The sequence below is a fragment of the Bison bison genome, unplaced genomic scaffold (genome assembly GCF_000754665.1).
Source record: "Bison bison bison isolate TAMUID 2011002044 unplaced genomic scaffold, Bison_UMD1.0 scf7180017864213, whole genome shotgun sequence".
In the NCBI taxonomy this organism is placed as follows: domain Eukaryota; kingdom Metazoa; phylum Chordata; class Mammalia; order Artiodactyla; family Bovidae; genus Bison; species Bison bison.
The window spans coordinates 8,858,463-8,878,587 of NW_011494785.1; the positions used below are offsets into that span (position 1 = coordinate 8,858,463).

At 46.4% G+C, this 20,125-nt stretch overlaps 1 protein-coding gene across 1 annotated transcript in view; it reads right to left on the bottom strand.

Annotated features, from left to right (window-relative positions):
• Positions 1-20,125, bottom strand: part of KCNK10 (potassium channel, subfamily K, member 10) — a 157,116-nt gene that overhangs the window by 37,687 nt on the left and 99,304 nt on the right. Inside the window, exons 3-4 of the mRNA XM_010845234.1 lie at positions 17,381-17,498; positions 4,623-4,783 (exon numbers count right to left, since the gene is read on the bottom strand). Of these exons, the coding sequence (XP_010843536.1) occupies positions 4,623-4,783; positions 17,381-17,498 (279 nt within the window). The remainder of the gene's footprint in view (positions 1-4,622; positions 4,784-17,380; positions 17,499-20,125) is intronic.

The window sequence follows — 20,125 nt, forward strand, 5'->3', positions numbered from 1 at the left end:
CCCTTGGCTTGGCTCGGCCCCTTTTCTCTCTTGTTTGAAACCTTCTTCAAAGGTTTCTTTTGTTTGAAGACTTTCTTCAAGGGAACTGCACTCTGTTTCACTCTCTCTGGTGTACCAAGTAGAGCAGACCCTGCCCTCACCAAGGAGGCCTGTGCTACCGAAGACCAAGATGGTGTGTGTGGGGGGGGGCAGGGTCTCTAAAATGGCCAAAGATACAGCACCCTGACCCCCAGAACTTGGACCACGATGAGCAACCACTCCCATGACTCTTACCTTACACGGCACAGTTGATCTTAAGAGATAAGGTGAGATATCTCATCTCTCATCTAACTGTGGGTTTCTCTGGTGGCTCAGATGGTAAAGAATCTGCCTGCAGTGCAGAAGAACCGGGGTTTGATCCCTGGGTTGAAAAGAGTCCCTGGAAAAGGGAATGGCGACCCACTCCAGTATTCTTGCCTGAAGAATTCCATGGACAGAGAAGTCTGGCAAGCCTGGCAGGTGCGTGGGGTTATAAAGAGGAGGACATAACTGAGCAACTAACACACACACAAACATCTAATCACATGAGCTCTTAATCCACAGTGCTTTCTCCAGCTGACAGGAGAGTGCAAAGGGGAAGTCATTGAGATAGAAGAGGGATCCCATGCTGTCTTCGAAGATGAGGGGCCCTGTGCCAAGGAATGTATGCCACCTCGGAGGTGAGAATGGCCCCCACCCTATGACCAGCAAGGAAACTGGAGTCTCAGTCCTACAACCACAGGGAACTTATTCTTTGCCAAGATTTGAATGAGTGTGTAAGCAAACTCTTCCCCAGATCCAGAACCCAGCCTGGTCGACACTCTGACTTTTTAGCCTTTGATATCCTGATCACGAACCTTTGCCAGGCCCTCCCAGATGTCTTACCTACACAACAATGATGTAATAAACCAGTCCTGCCTTAAGTGTCTGCTGCTGCTGCTGCTAAGTCGCCTCAGTCGTGTCCAACTCTGTGCGACCCCAGAGACGGCAGCCCACCAGGCTCCCCCGTCCCTGGGATTCTCCAGGCAAGAACACTGGAGTGGGGTGCCATTGCCTTCTCCAATGCATGAAAGTGAAAAGTGAAAGTGAAGTCGCTCAGTCGTGTCCGACCCTCAGCGACCCCATGGACTACAGCCTTCCAGGCTCCTCCATCCATGGGATTTTCCAGGCAAGAGTACTGGAGTGGGGTGCCATTGCCTTCTCTGGCCTTAAGTGTCTACGTTTGCCCTAATCCGTTACACAGCAGTATAAAACTAACAGAGCATGGAAATCCTCCTAAATCAGGGTGAAAATGGTTAGTAAGTCCTTCTGGCATCAAAGCTAAAACTATATTCTCTGATGAGCTTATTAGCACGAAAGCTGGCCTTTTAATCTCCATCTGACTTCTGTATCTATTTCTCAATTAGTTCATAACTCCAGAGGGGGAAAAAAAGAGTTTTCATTTATTCACCCCATAAAACCCCCAACAGTCGGATATTTAAGAATACTTTTGGCATTTCTACATAATATTAATACAATAACTCTCAACAGTTCTTTAAAAGGAGGCTCAGACCTGGAATGGGATAGAAGAATCCAACTATGTCACCTCAGAATCTCGGCACCTAGATTCTGTATCTTACCTTGACTCCACTGTTCCCACATACCAGGGCAAGGAGAAGACTGCGTCACTGAGAAGTGAAAATCACCCTCGTGGGAACCACAAATTCACACCCCCAAGCTTTGTTGCTTTATACAATTTCTAGTTCTCAAAATAAGGCTTCCCTGGTAGCTCAGATGGCAAAGAATCCACGTGCAGTGCAGGAGACCCAGGTTCAATCCCTGGGTAGGGAAGATCCCCTGGAGAAACAAATGGCTACCCACTCCAGTAGTACTGCCTGGGAAATCCCATGGACCGAGGAGCCTGGCGGGCTGCAATCCATGGGGTCGCAAAGAGTCAGACACGACTGAGCAACCAGCACTTCCACTTCTCGAGAGTAAATGGCCTTTTAGATGTAGTTCAAATGAATAGCCAGCTTTGAGACTTTCTACCAAAACTGCACACAGCAAGCAAACTGAGGCAGAATCACTTGTTTGTAGACTAAGTGTGCTCGTAGTCCTCCTGGCACTCTGACACCCATCCACAGCACCTTCCAACGTTCTGCAAAGCACACTTCGTGTGCTGCCAATCCAGTGATACCTGCTGGCGCCTTCCTGAAAGGCTCCCGATCCATGATGGCACCGCAAGGAAGTGAGCAGGCCATCAGCATAAAATGAAATGTGAAATTCTGAGGACCCTGTCCCAGAGTCCTGGTAATGATCCATTTGAGATGCAGCTTTAAGGGGAAAGAAAACCATCCTCTCTACTTGCAGTAAGAAATTCATTAGGGGAACTAAGTCCCCAAATTCAGGAGCAGATGCCGTCAAAATGATTGCAGCCTCTTCCTTCATTTAGAATACAGTTTCCAAATTTTATTTTTTGCTAAGGGGGAATTTCGAAAGCTTGTAGTCTGATCTTTCCTTTCCACAAATAAACTCAGATCTAGAGAAGCGATATAAAAATAAAAACACCAGATCAGACATTTCTCCACTTGAATTCTGTTCTTCTGAGTGTTCAAGCCACCAGATTCATTTTTCTCTAACTCAGAAACCATGAGGCCATGGCTAACAGGCTACCTCTGAGAAGTTCAAAACAGCCCTTGGAAACAAGGTTGCCATGTCTGGTGTAGGGAGACCGGAGCATCTGATGGTTTCCATGGTGACCACGGTGCCCAGGTGCACACTCTAATGAGGCTGGCGGGCCAGCCAGCAATTCAGACCAAAGGTTGTGGAAAGTTCCAGGAAGACCCCCATGTCACCAAGCCACTCATGAAATTCTAATGGTGGCCTACTTGCCAACAAGTGCCCCCTTCGGGAGACAGACACTCAGCGGCACTGAACTCTGTGTCCGGCCCTGTGCTGACCTCTTTTCCGTACATTATTCCATTTCACCATCACCAAGACCTTACAAAGTAAATTCGAATTCCACCCCATTTTGCAGATGAGTAAACTGAGGCAGGGGCTTCCGCGGTGGCTCAGTGGTAAAGAATCCGCCTGCAGTGCAGGAGACATGAGTTTGATCCCTGGGTCAGGAAGATCCCCTGGAGGAGGGCATGGCAATCCACTCCAGTATTCTTGCCTGGAGAATCCACATGGACAGAGGAGCCTGGCGGGCTGCAGTCCATGGGGTGGCAAAGAGTCAGACACGACTGAAGTGAGTTAGTAAGCACACATGCAAACTGAAGCAGCTCATACAAAGTCCCCGAGCTTGCAGAAGACATCTCCAAACCAGCTCTAGAGCCTCATTCCTCCACTCAACTCAATAAGAACTTATGAAACTGCTCAAAGGAGCAGGGAGTGCGCTTACAGTCTTCTAAAGAGAAGTTTATGTCATGATTTCCTGTCTCAGAGCGGAAAACAAGCGCAGCCTTAGAACTGATCACTGACCTATTTCTGCCCATCATTTCCAGATTCTGATAAAGAGCTCAAATTGTCATTTTTAAATACGGAGCCATCATAAGAAATAATTCCCTGAAGGAAGTTTGATAAATTTGAGAATTAGGTAAAGAGATGAGAAAGAGAGCAGAAATGATCTTACTCCTAAACAAAACAAGTGTTCTGTTAAATTTTATGATCAGGTATGAGCTAAAGGGCATTGGAAATCCCAGTCCAATCACTCCACATGCCTGTCACTGATACCAGGAATGCCACCTCTAGTAAACAAATCCCTTGCACTCAGATTTTTGTCCCTTGTTTCAAGGTGAGTATTCTCAAAAAGAAAAACTCCCTAAGGCAATAGCAATCATCAACACCTTAGTATGAGTCAGTACGTGAGCGGACTACTGCTGAGGGAGCGCTCAGCTTTGGGAGGAGAGAGAGGAAGGGGCCATGAGGAGACAGATACAAAGCACAAAGCAACGTCTGGGACCTGCAGGCGTCTGGAAGAGGTCTTAGAAGCCAGGATCAGCCTAAGATGCTGGGCTTGGAAATAAAACAGAGAGAAGGAGCTCCAACAACAAAATGGAGGGTTTATAATTCTCTACTTTATTGCCAGGCTTCCCCAGTGGCACAGCGGTGAAGAATCTGCCTGCCAATGCAAGAGGCGCAAGAGACACGGGTTTGACCCCTGGTTCAGGAAGATCCCCTGGAGGAGGAAATGGCAACCCACTCCAGTATTCTTGCCTGGAGAATCCCATGGACAGAGGAGCCTGGCGGGCTACAGTCCATGGGGTCGCAAAGAGTCAGACACAACTGAGCGCCTGAGCACCACTTTATTGCCAGTACACTAAAAAACGCATCTTCCTTCTTTAATAAGAAGCTGTGTATGCCACATGCCTCCAAAATATGTGTTGGAAAATCCACACTTAACCCTCTTGTGTTGTGATTCCAGGGACACTGACAAGAGATAGGAATTAGGAACCGTACCTGTGAATACCACGGGTCGAAATAAAAAAATCTGACCACAACATTGAACTACCCGATTGAAAGTGAGGATGACAGCATGAGACCCTGGTAATTTCTTCTGGATCCTGTCAGGCTAAAGCCAACTGGATCACAGAGGTTAGGGTTTAAACAGACGCAGTACTCACTCGAAAGACCTTCTCCACTCTTGCAATGCTTTTCCCAAAGATGGTTCCAAGTTGGTCTCCAATTCCAGCCAATAAGAAACCAAAGAGTGGAATTCCAAAGATGGCATACAAAATACAAAAGATTTTGCCTCCTTCAGTGCTTGGAGCAATATTCCCATACCCTGGTGAGAAATATTAAAAAGAGAGAGGGAGAGTGGTGAAGCGGCAGAGAAATTAGAGCACGGAACCAAAGAACCTGACTTCCTAGAGGGCTTCTTCATCCCCGCCCTGAACCTCAGGAGTTTTAGGAGCGCTCCATTCTAAAGGCCCTACAAAATTGAGAACATCGTTTCATTGCGTCTCTTCTTTCTCTCCCTGTATACAGTTTCAAGAGGGTCCAGGTTTCCAGGATCTGATAAGATGACATGTATTTCACTAGATGACATTTTAGGAGATCTGTGGTCATCTAGAATTGCGTTTCTGGTAGAAAATGGTACCACCCATTTCAGAAACATCAGACATCTTCGGCGTGTCTGGTTTAGGGACACTGGGCACCTGAGGAGGGTTGACCACTACTTTTTTAGATTTGGGAAGAGCTTCTCCTATCCAGCCTCGTCCTGTGGCCATCCCCTCTATGGGTCGGACTGTGGCTGTCTCCTGCATTTGCCTTCTTAGGGTGACGGGTGTTCCACATTCAGGAGGATGGGTGGTCTAGGACGAATTCAGAAAGGACCCCTGGATCATACAGCCCTGCCCTGAGAAGCCTGAAAAGAGGCAGGAGTGGAGGAGGAGAGGCCGAGCGCTCCTTCTCACGTGGGCCAGGATGCTGAGCTCTGCCTGGGTCTCTCTTTCTCTTTCCTGGGAACTCCACGCCACCTGAGTAGTGCCCACCCCGACCCGCCCACTTCTTGCACCAAGAATCCAGGGATCCTTGGATGCAGGTGTGAACTGAAGGTTTGGTGGTGGGATGGATGTGTAAACACAAAACAATTGTCCAACAGCCAGATCTATCGCTTGCTTCAAACAGCGCTTCGAAAACACCCACATCCACGTTCTCGAGAGTTCTGCAGCTAGGTACCTAACTAGTGGATATTTGGCTTACTCTCTCTGACAGGACTGAAGACGGTGGTGCTGGAAGAAAAAGGCGTGCAGCATTAACACACGTTTTACAGAGATGAGACTCTAAATCACTCGGTGGTCACGCCAGTGAGTGCTGCAATATTACACTAACCAGTGTCTAGCTAGTCACCTAGCTTAACATTCTCTCACAGCAGCTGACAGGGAGCCTGCCTCTAACCCATGCAGTAAGTGAGTTATTGGGCTCATGGCTATTAGCACGCTGGGGATTTGACACAGGAACGATAATGCTGACAGCCCGTCTGTCATTCAGCCTCCTGTGGGCCTGGAGGACTCACTCTTGCTTCCTGCCTCTGGGTGCTGAGTCACCCGGTTATTTTCCTGTTCAGTTTTCCAAATCAGAATCATTCAAACCTCTTATCACAAATCATCTAAATTATATAGCTTCTATTTTTTAAATGACTGTTCAGGCAAGCCTTCTAATCTTGCTTTTTTTTTTGACTCACCATGATTTTTATTTAATTGTGGGAAAAAAAAAAAGGCTCTCAGAACTTTTTTCGGGTGTTTTCAGGAACTTGGACAAAATCATTCTGTCAGCATTTCCCTCTAGAATAATCTGATTTACATTAACACAGCCCTGTTAAAAAGGGATAAAGGTGCCTATACAGCTCCAATTCCTGCAGGATTATGGTGACACTTGGAAATACTCTGGTAATTCATGGAAACATTTATGGCTCTGGCCATAAGTTTACTGTCTCCCAATTGCCTGATTACTGTCAAGGAAGCCGACTATCTTTTAGTTTGAATATCTCAGAAAGAAGCACATTGCAGGCACAGGGAGACACACTGAGGCCTTGAATCTGCAGAGCTGGCATCTTATAAACTTTAACAAGTGCTGCACGCCTTCCACCAGCTTTTAGAGAGGATCTGCTCCACCGCTTGGGTCAGGACTGTGCTCAGGGGACATTCCCATCATCTAAAGAGCCTGAGAGCAAAGCAGGAAGAGGAGGCTCCAATCCAATACCACCACCTTCACCTGGTTATCCTCAGACTCACTTAACATCACCATGCCTGGCTCTGGAGGGGTTCAAGGAAAATGTGGGGGAAATCAGTCGGCCCTATGCTTCTAATGCAAAGTGTAAGCAGTAGCCTGGATCTTATTACAGTGGGCTCCTTATTCTGGGTTTCAAAGGCTAGGACACTAAAATTAGAGCAAAGTTCTCAGGCACTCAAGAAGTAATATTCAAATGAGCCTTGAATAGAGGATACTTTGGCCACCTGATGCGAAGAACTGACTCATTGGAAAAGACCCTGATGCTGGAAAAGATTGAAGGCAGGAGGAGAAGGGATGAGATGGTTGGATGGCATCACCAACTCAGTGGACATGAATTTGAGTAAACTCTGGGAGTTAGTGGTGGACAGGGAGGTCTGGCATGCTGCAGTCCATGGGGTCGCAAAGAGTCAGACACGACTGAGTGAACTGACTGAGGGGCTTCCCTGATAGCTCAGTTGGTAAAGAATCTGCCTGCAATGCAGGAGACCCCAGTCTGATTCCTGGGTCGGGAAGACCTCCTAGAGAAGGGATAGGCTACCCACTTCAGTATTCTTTGGCTTCCCTGGTGGCTCAGCTGGTAAAGAATCCGCCTGCAATGAGGGACACCTGGATTCGATTCCCGGGTTGGGAAGATCTCCTTGAGAAGGGAACAGCTACCCACTCCAGTATTCTGACCTGGAGAGTTCCATGGACTTACATAGTCCATGGGGTTGCAAAGAGTCAGACACGACTGAGCGACTTTCACTTTCAAGCCTCGAATAAGCCTGTTTAAGACCATCACTTCACTTTGGATGTAAAGTAATTGCCATTTTTGAGTTATGCTGTATCTTGTGCATGTCTGTCTGTCTGTCTGTCTGTGTCCCCTGCCTCTGATGAACTATATGGAGAGGCTGTTCTCCAGTTTGACACTCAACCCTGTTACTCTTAAGAAAATTGCATAAGGTACTTTTTGGAATTTTGCTCTGAGGCAACAGGAAGGACACATTCCTGGATTTTTGCCTCTGTTTGTACTGGGCCCTCGAGACTTCCCTGCCCGTTCTTCCTGAAGGCTTGATAGAACTTTGAAGTAAGGCGTCACGAGGCCTGAGAACTCAGGGAGTTAAACTTCTATTCTGATCCTTCCACTTGCTAACTCTCAGATCTTGGGCAATCTACCTTTCTGGTTCACTTTCCTTGTCTGAATGAGGGGGCTATTAATAGCACCTACCTTACAGCTTCAAGAGCTACATGTGAAGCCTGAGGACCCTTTGGAGATTAAATCCACAGTGAAACAGGAGGCCCAGAGTAAGCATTCAGTAAGGATCCGCAATTGTCACCTTGCCTGGGTTTTCTGCAGGAAGGAATCACTTTGTGTCTCCAGCAAAACTAAATCCCAGGAGAAAAGAGATAGCTGCTTCTATTTTCTCCCCAGAAACCACCGTTCTCCCACAGCACCGAGGCAACTAACACAATGCCTGTGCCCCAGGCTGGACCGGCTGGATGGCACAGGGTTCCCACGACGGGACTTGGGGTGTAGGTCCTTGGGGCAGCGAAAGCTGGGGGGTGAGAAGCTGCAGGCCAGGCAGACGGAGCCCAGAGCATTACAAGTGGACTTCCTAAAGAGGAAGCCTCTGAGGATCCTCCACCAGCTGGGTTCCGGTGACGTTTGGCAGGAGGAGACCAGCCCAGCGAGAACACTCTGTTGTGAATGAGAAAGCCCACGGCAGCGCTCGGTGCCAGTCACCCCCAGGCTAGAAAAGAGCCCGAGCCCTTTCTGAAGACAAAGCTGGTGTTTACACAGGACACGGGCCTGAGCAGCACACACAGAACCCTCCCGTTTGCTATTTACGTGCCGAAGTCAAATCTTGGCCGAACCGTGTGCTGTTCAGCTCTGGGGTTTGGGTTAGAGCAAACGTTCTCAAGCCAGGCTGTGCGTTCATGGGTGTGTGGCAGTCATGCAGTGTTCCCCACTTAAAAGGGCCTCGCTCTTGGTTTAATGCTCTGCTGTTGTCATTTTGAGGCTTTTAATCATTTTTTTGTTTTTTTAACAAGAGACTGCATTTTCACTTGACACTGGGCTTTGTGCCTTATGCAGCTGGTCCTGGTGGATAAAGTGGGGCTCTGTGGCTTACTAACCTTGAGATATTGGACAAGCCATCTAACGTCTCTGGGTCTCACTCCTCTCGTTAGTAAAATGAGGCAAATGAGAGTTAATGTGAAACTACGTGAGATGATGTTTGTGGAGCACAGTTCCTGGCACCAACTGCTGCTGTTCAGTCACCAGGCTGCGTCCGATTCCTTGCGACCCCATGGACTGCAGCACGCCAGGCCTCCCTGTCCATCACCAACTCCCGGACTTTAACCAAACTCATGTCCATTGAGTCTGTGATGCCATCCAACCATCTCAGCCTCTGTCATCCCCTTCTCCTCCTGCCTTCAATCTTTCCCAGCATCAGGGTCTTTTCAAATGAGTCCGTTCTTCCCATCAGGTGGCCAAAGTATTGCAGTTTTAGCTTCAGCATCAGTCCTTCCAATGAATATTCAGGACTGATTTCCTTTAGGATGGCCTTGTTGGATCTCCTTGCTGTCCAAGGGACTCTCAAGAGCCTTCTCCAACACCACAGTTCAAAAGCATCAATTCTTGGGTGCTCAGCTTTCTTTATAGTCCAACTCTCACATCCATACATGACCACTGGAAAAACCATAGCCTTGACTAGACGGACCTTTGTTGGCAAAGTAATGTCTCTGCTTTTTAACATGCTCTCTGGGTTGGTCATAACTTTTCTTCCAAGGAACAAGCGTCTTTTAATTTCATGGCTGCCGTCACACTGGCAGCTGGATTCTTGTCCACTGTACCACTAGGGAAGTCCAATAACTCTTAACTGAGTTCCAGGAGAGGGACACGGTTACTGGTTACCATCTGGGACCTGAGGAGGGGCTCTCTAGGATGCGGGTAGAGTCAAGTGACCTAATCCAAAAATGCCTCAAATGGGGAATTTCCTGGTGGTCCAGTGGTTAGGACTGTGTGCTTTCCCTGCAAGGGGTATGGATTCCATCTACCGTCAAGGAAATAAGATTCCAAATGTCGAGTGGCAAGGACAAAAAAAAGCTTCAAAGAGGAAATCTAACTGGATTCTAGAGCTGTTGGTGAGAACTCAAATCATTGTCTGCCCTTCCACAAATGATGTTTTGTGGGAAGAATCTGCAGATAGCTTCCTCCAGCTGAGGAAAAGTATACTTCCTGGAGACCCACTCGCACAGTCAACAAATGAGAATTAGTTACTGAGAAAGCGGACAGGGTGCAGGGTGACCTCAAATAGGACAGCAGTCTAGTCTTCTCCTGGCATGACTCCTGGTTTGGAGAAATGCTTGAACATGTTCCCCTTGTGCCGCACATTTGTAGATCTTCCTGTATAGCTGAGCACAAGAAAATCTTGTCAAAAAAAAAAAAAAGTGCTTTGATATCTTCAGATAAAAGGGACCTCTGTTACTGAGTAGTATCACTGCTTTTCAGGAAAAGACTATTATTCCTAAGATCTCTGTATATGCATTCTCCATAATGAGCACATTTTTTGTGTCTGAATAGCACATAACCTCATGTGGCTCAGGAGAGTCTCTGGAGAGCGATTTGGCAAGCCTTTCAAAGGTTCAGGCCCTTTGACACAGCATCCCCTGGGGGATCTTGCCAAGAAAACAAGCAGAGATGAAGATCGCCCTTAGAGAACAAGGATTTTCATTGTGATATCACACTGTCACAGAAGTGAAAACCACTGAAGCCTGCAACATCATGTGATTACAGAATTGGTAGCAGATCCAAAAGACCCATCAAAGATGATGCTTTTCCAAAGAGCCTTAGTAATATGGGGCAGTGTTTACAGAATTACGCAGCACATTATGTGAACTCAAGCAAGCACGCTAATATGTGCGTATTTCACAAGTAATAAAAGAGCTCCTCGGCTCCAACTGCCCTACTGCCTGAGTTCTAAATGATGGAAAATGTCTCAGAAAGAAGAAGAAAAATTAGCAGGCTCTTAGTGTTTTATAAGCCTTGCTACCACTTGTAATGAATGAATTTGCCACTAAATAATTATGAGAAATCATCATCTCCTCACCTTACTATTCTTTCTAACACTATACTCCTGTTTTCTTCAGAAATTTCTAATGGTGTGACTTTTTAAAACTTTCCACCCGCAGTCAAAATTTAGCCAGCTAAATGGTGTTCAACTCACAACACATTATTTTTCAATTAAGACAGAGTGAAAGGGGGAAAAAAAGGCATTTTTTCCATCCACTAGAAAAGAACGCAATCGCTGTGCGACCAGGGAGCCGTGCCCCTGACCTGGGGTTCGGGCTGCCCCTGACCTGGGGTTCGGGCTGCTCTTGTTTTGTTCGTTTTTGTCCCCTGCCTGTTGTGCAGCAGTTTCCTGTTCGGGATCCATCTTCCCTCAGACTTTGGGAAAGGTCCCTATCCTTTGCCCAGGTGTGACACAGCATCCGTCCTCCCACTATAGAGGCAACAGCATCCCAGGTTGCCAGGACACCAGCACGTGGAAACCTAGGGGCTTATCCGCTAGGAAGCTCCATCTAAGCCTTGAAACCAAAAGCAAGGAGCCCACAGGAGGAGGCGGCGGCAGCCGCAGTGGCCAGCAGGGTCCAGCCCGGGCTCTGAGGGCAAAGGACACTTAGCAGCCCTCTGTGATCTCTGAGCCGTGAGTGTGCATTTGTTAGGGTTTTTCATTAGGTGAGAGAGAACCCAAAGCACGATGGAGCCCAGTGCAGGGTGTTTAACACGTGGTAACTCTCTACGGGCGGCTTCACCCCAGCTCAAAGGCGACAAGCGGGACCTCACTTACGGCTCCCCTCCTGTTACTCGGCTTCTTCACTATCAGCTGAACTCTAGGCAGAAAAACCCCTCGAGGGAAGGAAATGGACAGCAGGGTCCTCCTGGCTTACCTTTTTCCCGATTTACCTCCAGTAAGAAAAAGAAGTCATTTCCTCCAAAACTCACACAAAAGCCCCTGCAGGAACCCACTCGCTTACTGGCCGAATCCAGGAATCCTGTCTGTCTCTGAACTCAGGACTGTGACCATGCACATGCACATTACTGAATTTCTTTCTTTTTTTATGCTTCTAATTTAATTTTAATTTTTAAATTTAAGTATAGTTACTTATGAGTCTCCCCTGGTGGCTCAGACAGTAAAAATGTCTGCCTACAATGTGGGAGACCTGGGTTCCATTCCTGGGTTGGGGAGATCCCCTGGAGAAGCAAATGGCACCCCACTCCAGTACTCTTGCCTGGAGAATCCCATGGATGGAGGAGCCTGGTGGGCTGCAGTCCATGGGGTCACCAAGAGTCAGACATGACTGAGCAACTTCACTTTGCTTTGCTTGTGCTATAGTCACTTATAAGGTGCTAATTTCTGCTGTACAGCCAAGTGATTCAGTTATACACACATATATACACACATTTTTAAATACTCTTTTCCATTATGGTTTACCAGAGGATATTAAATAGAGCTCCCTGTGCTACACAGGACCTTGTTGCTCACCCATTCTGTATATAATAGCTTGAATCTACCAACCCCAAACTCCCCCACATCCCCTCCCTCTTGGCAACCACAAGCCTTTCTCTGCCTGAGTCTGTTTCTGTTTTGTAGGTTCATTTCCACCATATATTTGATTCCACGTGTAAGTGACATCATACGGTGTTTGTCTTTCTCCTTCTGACTTACTTCACCATAAATCCCCCAGCGACACACGACCCCTTTCCCCATCTAATATCCAGACCGCTGCGCACAGTTGAACCTGACATTGGTCTTCTCTGGTCTGCTGCAGCGATACCCTCAGGGGCTGCTGAGCTGGATGGCACTTTTTGCCCTTACATCAAATGGTGCCATGTCATCCTGCATCCTTTGTTGGATACTATGGGATTGAGGACAAGCATGATCTGATCCGGTCTGGAGTGTCTGAAAGGCTTCTAGGCCCCAGACTTCCTGGCATAATTTATGCCTCTACTACTTGGGATAGTTGATCTTAATACACTTGCAGATTTGTAAGCGCAAACCTAGTGTGCCAGAAATTATGTTACAAGACTTTCTAAAAGGAATGACAATTCTCGCTCACTCCAAGTTTCCTTATTGCACATAACTTTCTTGAATGCAACAAGGTAAAAATCATACAGGTTCTGAAGATGAGGCCTATAACCATACACAAAAACCCGTGCCGCTACAACAACCCAGAGCTTCTGAAACTGGCACCAATAGGAAGACAATCACCAAAGATGCATTCCCCCCAAAAAGGCATACCCTCCAACACCCACCCAATGTGTGGCTATGAAAAGTAGGGGGAGGAAAAACCTCACAGAAGGCCTCAGAGAGTCATGGGATTTGAGAGATTTGAACTAAGAGAGAGATTTCCTCCCACAGAATATAAACAAATGTTAATGCAAGAATCCTCCCACTGAGTGCAGAAGAATCTCCCTCTGTTTGGCCATCGCTGCTATGAACTGGTGATAGCTGCGTGTCTCCCATTCTTCTGAATGAGAATTTTTATTGCAATGTGACTTCACTACTAAACGAGGGCCGATAACTCTCAAACTCTTTTTCAGCAGAGCTGGGAAAGGGATGCAACTTACAGATTCCACCATATAGGTCAGGGTTACCCAAAGAAGCTGAGATTGCAGAGGCAACATGGGAAAAAATATAGAGAAGTACAGAGAATGATTAAAGGGCCCATTGATGGCAAATCTCAGAAAGTGTCAGTAAAAATCCAATTATGAAAGTGAGGGTCTCACCTTGCACTTCAAAAGATACATCCCTGTTTGCACCAAGTGTGAAATACAGTGTGAACAGGAAGAGCCGCAGAAGCCTTCCTGAGCTTGACCTGGTCCAGAAAAACAGAAGAGGCAGAGCTACGCAGAGAGGAACACAGACAGGCCGGGTCTGCAGGAGGCGCTCCGCCTCACTGGCAGCAGGAAAGAGGGGCGTCTTGGCACGTGCGGCCAGAAAGGTTACTGACTTCTCCCTGCTCCCCTCTTCAAGCCCCCGGGAAAGTTCAGCAGAGAGCTAGTCCAGGGATATCCAGTGTGTTTGGCATCAAAAGAAATGCTCGGCATGAAGATAAAGCTTCCATTAAAAAAAAAAAGTGAAAGAGCAGCAAAACTTACCAGTGAATGAAAGACACTCGGCAGAAAGATGCTGCCCCAACCAGGCAAAACCGTAAACAAGCATGAAGTAATCGCCTCTCAGAATCATCAGAGAGAAACCACAAAGATGCAGGAAATCAGGGAGAAGATGATGAGGTAACAAGTGTAGATGAGATGTGAGCTAAGCTAATGGAATCCAGGGAAAAAATAGCAAAGAAAAAAGTCCCCTAATGATCACAGTAATGAAAATAAAATTGGAAGACGTGCATGGAGGAGGTAAGACTGTGAAAACACACACGCACACAAAGAAGAGAGGACGGAATCAAGCAAGTGACACGACCCAGCTCCCAGAGTAACGGAAATAAAAGTAAACAAAGGGGCCCAATTAAACTTAAAACCTTCTGCACAACAAAGGACACTACAAGCAAGGTGAAAAGGCGGCCTCCAGAACGGGAGAAATAGTAGCAAATGAAACAACTGACAAAAATTAGTCTCCAAAATATACATGCAGCTCATGCAGCTCAATTCCAAAAAAATAAACAACCCAATCAAAAAATGGGCCAAAGAACTTAATGGACATTTCTCCAAAGAAGACATACAGATGGCTATCAAACACATGAAAAGATGCTCAACATCACTCATTGTCAGAGGAATACTAATCAAAACCGCTATGAGGTACCATCTCACCCCAGTCAGAATGGCTGTGATCCAAAAGTCTACAAACAATAAATGCTGGAGAGGGTGTGGAGAAAAGGGAACCCTCTTACACTGTTGGTGGGAATGCAAACTAGTACAGCCACTATGGAGAACAGTGTGGAGATTCCTTAAAAAACTGAAACTAGAACTGCCATACAACCCAGCAATCCCACTGCTGGGCATACACACTGAGGAAACCAGAATTGAAAGAGACACGTGTACCCCAATGTTCATCGCAGCACTGTTTATAATAGCCAGGACATGGAAGCAACCTAGATGTCCATCAGCAGACGAGTGGATAAGAAAGCTGTGGTACATATACACAATGGAGTATTACTCAGCCATTAAAAAGAATACATTTGAGTCAATTCTAATGAGGTGGATGAAACTGGAGCCTATTATACAGAGTGAAGTAAGTCAGAAAAACGATATACTATATTGTATAATATACAGTACAGTATATTAACACATATATGTGGAATTTAGAAAGACAATAACCCTATATGCAGGACAGCGAAGGAGACACAGATGTATAGAACAGTCTATTGGACTCTGTGGGAGAAGGCGAGGAAGGGATGATTTGAGAGAATAGCATTGAAACTTGTATATTATCATATGTGAAATAGATGACCAGTGCAAGTTCAATGCATGAAGCTGGCCACTCAAAGCAGGTACACTGGGATGACCCTGAGGGGCTCGTCCTGAGGGGGTGGGGACGGAGGTGGGAAGGGGGTTCAGGATGGGGGACACATGTGCACCCATGGCTGATTCATGTCAATAAATGGCAAAAACCATCACAATATTGTAATTAGCCTCCAATTAAAATAAATAATTTAAAATTTAAAAAAAATTGAAAGCCAATTTTAAGGGTTAAAAAGGAGTTCAGGGAAGATACTAGTATAGAAGACATGGAAAGAAGTAATGATAGATGTACAATTGGAATCCCTAAAGAACAGAGCCCAGACCATACAGCGGAGAAAATGTTTCAAAATGACAATCGAGACAGCTTTCCTGAAATAAAAGGGACAAAACCTCATAGCTTTATCAGACGAATGATAAAGAAATAATCTTTTGAGTAGCTGAGCAGAAAGATTAAGTCAGTTATACTGATAAAAGGAGGGAAATTGCCTGCCATTAGGTTTCTCCACCACTGCATAAGCAGAGGGGGAAACAGAGTAACCAGCAAGATCCTTAAAAAACAATGTGAGTCACTGATTTCATTTCTAGCCAAACTGCCCTTCAAGTGTAAGGCTGCTGCTGCTAAATCGCTTCAGTCGTATCTGACTCTGTGCGACCCCATAGACAGCAGCCCACCATGCTCCCCCATCCCTGGGATTCTCCAGGCAAGAACACTGGAGTGGGGTGCCATTTCCTTCTCCAATGCATGAAAGTGAAGTTGCTCAGTCGTGTCCGACTCTTAGCGACCCCAGGGACTGCCGCCTACCAGGCTCCTCCATCCATGGGGTTTTCCAGGCAAGTGTAAGGCTACCATCTGACAATACAAACACCCAGGGAATATTGCTCCCAGGAGCCATTCTTAAGGTTCAGCCAAGCAAGTGAAGATTGACAAAAGCAATGGCAAAACCACGGTGTAAACCGTGGCTAGAGATGAACACGGACAATATTCAACCGCAGAACTATGACTAACACAATGGGAGTACCCAGGCAGCAGAACAGAATGTGAAATATACACCCTGATGTCACAGAATGATACAGTGAGTAATAATCGATAGTGGAAGATGAAAAGGAGTTGAGATGCTGAGTCAGTTCCCTCACTGCATTATATATGACCGCTGAGAGCCAAGAGTTATTATTTAAAGTGGGCAAGTCGTCTGACAGAAGCTTAAGCATATTTAATGATGTAAAAGTAAACACTGATAAGATGGCCTCAATTGAAACTGTGTGGTGGAGAAAGAGATGTCACCACCCATAACAGAGGGCTAATAAATACTGCTTAAAGATTTGAACCCTAAGGTTATTATATGCGATTATAATTACGAAGTTAACCCTTATGACAAACCAATTAACACCTAGGACAAAAATACAAGACTCCCCGAGGATCAGATAAAAGACACACAGAAATACAATGAGAACAAAAATTGGTGCAGGAAGTAAGTAATCAGAGCTCACCTTATGATCAGCTGTGAAGAGCATTTACCCAGCAAAGTAAAGGCAAACATTCACTTTTGATCTAATTAAACCACAGGGAAGGAAGGAGGACGGAAAGAGAGCCCTTCTACGGTGGGCAGGGATGAGGAAAGGGAACTAATTCCTCATCTTCCTCAATGGGAAGTCAAGAAATCATCACTAAAATAAAATTCGGGAAGTGCAGCGCAAATGTGATATTTAAAGACATGGAGATGAATATCAAAATAATCAAGCAAAAGGGATGAAAGCAATGTATCCAGGGGAGGTTAAAAAAAGAGAGACGGGCAGAGACTGCTGTTTTTCATAACAAACTTTGTAGAACAGTTTGGTACCTTCATGAATAACTTTAATAAGTACACTTTTAAAAAACGAATTTCAACTCAGCTGAGCAATCTGAGTTCAACTGACCAATTCAGAGATTGATTTTTTTCACTTTAACCTTCCCATGAGGTCCATTTAAACTAAAGGTCCCCTAGACTTTCATTTTGAAAACTGAAACAGTTCATTCTACTTTGGCTTTTATTGAAAGCCACCACACAAGTACTGTGATAACTTGACAGTGTTTGGGAAACCTCCTCCGAACCCCCGGCAGTCGTGGATTCTATGCGGACGAACTGTTGATTTTAGTGCCATTCTTCAGGAGGGCCTGCTGGGAAAAGATACTTGCAAACACATGGATACCTATGGTGGTGATGACAGTTCCAGCAAAGAAAAAGGCACTTCCCAGGTCCCAGTGACTGCTGTTGTTGGAAGAGTTTCCTATTGGGCTTACTCCTGCGTTGTCCGCGTCAAGAGCGTGCTGCAAGGAAAGTGAGAAAGCATGAGACTCAGTTAAGAAGTTTATCAAGATTCCCTTGCTCAAGAACCTGCAGTGATCTCTAGACGAAAGGTTATGCGGACAAAAGTACAGTCACAAAGTGAAATACTGCAGTTAGAGAGGAAAGCGCAGCCCGGAACCCCACCACCTGTGCCGGATCGCACAGCACCAAACCCGCGCTGAACACCTGACTCCACTGCAGCTTCAACCTGCTCCAGAACTGTGATCTTTCTAATACTTTTTCTCTTTCGATGAAGTGTCGTTGAGTCACAATACTATGTTAGTTTCAGGTGTACAGCAAGGTGATTCAGTCTCTTTTTTATTGTATTCCATTATAGGTCCTTACAAGAATACAGCTCCATCTGCTAAATCCCTCTGCTCATCTATTTTATGCAAAGTAGTCTGCATCCGTTAACCCCATACTCCTCATGTGGCCCTTCGGTAACCATAGCTTTGCTTTCTGTGTCTGTGACTCTATTTCCACCTTATATATAGACTCCTTTGTATTATCTTTAGATGCCACATATAAATGATATCGGGCTTTCCAGGTGGTGCTACTGGTAAAGAGCCCGCCTGCCAATGCAGGACACAGGAGACGCAAATTCAATTCCTGGTCGGGAAGACCTCCTGAAGAAAGAAAGAGCAACCCACTTCAGTCTTCTTGCCTGGAGAATCCCACGGACAGAGGAGCCTGCCAGGCTACAGTCCACAGGGTCACAAAGAGTAGGACATGACTGAAGCTACTTAGCACACACACATAAATGACATGTGCTATTTATCTTTCTCTGTCTGAGTTATTTCACTAAATATGACATTTTTTTCATAATAGTTCTCTGTCCTATAAAAACCGTCCATTTTGTACAGACCCTGGGAGCATGCCTCCAGATGCTAGATGAGATCTGCCCAATTCATAAATCATTGAGTAAAGCCAATTAGATCTTCAAATCTACTTAGTAGAATTTTTATAACACTATACACTCACTTATTAAAAGTAAAAAATTAGTTTTAAATGGGAGGGGAACCTGATATATACTATATTGTCATTTATGTAAAATGTGCAGGTGTAGGATTCCCAGGAGGCTCAGTGGTAAAGAACCCATCTGCCAATGCAGGAGACGTGAGAGACACGGGTTCAGTCCCTAGTCGGGAAGATCCCCCGGAGAAGGGCGTGGCAACGCACTCCAGCATTCTTGCCTGGAGCATCCCACAGACAGAGGAGCCCGGTGGGCTGCAAAGGACATGAGTGAAGCGACTGAGCACGCACGCAGGGTTTACCCAGTCCTGGCACAGGTTACGCAGAACGCACAGGTCTTGAGTATCCACGGAAAGCGGTCTGTGAGGACTGGCCCCCAAAGCGGTCGTTCTTGGAAGACAGGATTTCAGTTCCTTTCCTCTCTTGCCTGTTTTGTTGGACTGGTTTCCCCTGAGTTGGTTTCGGGAGTTGGGAGCTAGGACCTCAGAACCTCGGGCAAGTTATGTTCACCCCTCTCAGCCTAGATTTCCTCATCTGCAAACTGGAGGTGATAATTCCTCCCCCAACAGAGTTACTGTGAGGATGAAGTTAGATGATTGATGTAACCGGGTGCCCAGCACTGGAGCAAGGCTTAACAAAGAGCTGCCAACTGTGTGACTGTCATTTCACTGTCCCCCCAACACACACACACACACACACATACCTCCTTTTTAAAATAAATGACAGTGACTCCTCACTGGCTACTGGATTTGGAATTTCATACACCTTAAAATTCCCAATGACTTGGCCACACTGACGCTCCAACCCCAGCTCACATGACTGGAAAAGCCTCCAGCCCTGGGCAGGACCCTCTAGGAGACATCCCCTCGTACACCTAAACCTCTGCTTTGCTCTCCCACAAAGGTGCCCCTCCTTCAGGGTCTAATCTGGGCCCCAATTCTTCCAGGAGGTTGTTTGTTCAGGTTCCGCCCCCATGGACGGCCTAGGCCCAGGACTTATACCTCTTCATCACATACACGTCACGGGTCTCTGATCACACATCCGCTGCTGAAGATCCTTCCAGGGTCTCAGCGTGCACAGAACAAGGTGGACAATCCCTCCGCAGCTCTTCCCGAGTAGGCCCTGCCAACCTCTTTCAAGCCAGGGGAGAGGGTAGGAGGAGATTTCAAGCAGGTGGAGAAGGGACAGCTGGGGGCTTCCCAGGGAGGTGACAGAAACATGAGCTACTTCTAGAAAGGAAGAGAGACTCCAGTCTCTGCCGAAAACTGTAATAACCCCACGTGGATACTGCCAGACACAATTAACATTGAGATGTGATTATATTCATCCTAAATAATGGCCATTAAGCTTTGTTAACGGAGAAGGCAGTGGCACCCCACTCCAGTACTCTTGCCTGGAAAATTCCATGGATGGAGGAGCCTGGTAGGCTGCAGTCCATGGGGTCACCAAGAGTCGGACACGACTGAGCGACTTCACTTTTCTTTTCTTCAGAGCTTTTCACTTTCATGCATTGGAGAAGGAAATGGCAACCCACTCCAGTGTTCTTGCCTGGAGAATCCCAGGGACGGAGGAGCCTGGTGGGCTGCCGTCTATGGGGTCGCATAGAGTCGGACACGACTGAAGTGACTTAGCAGCA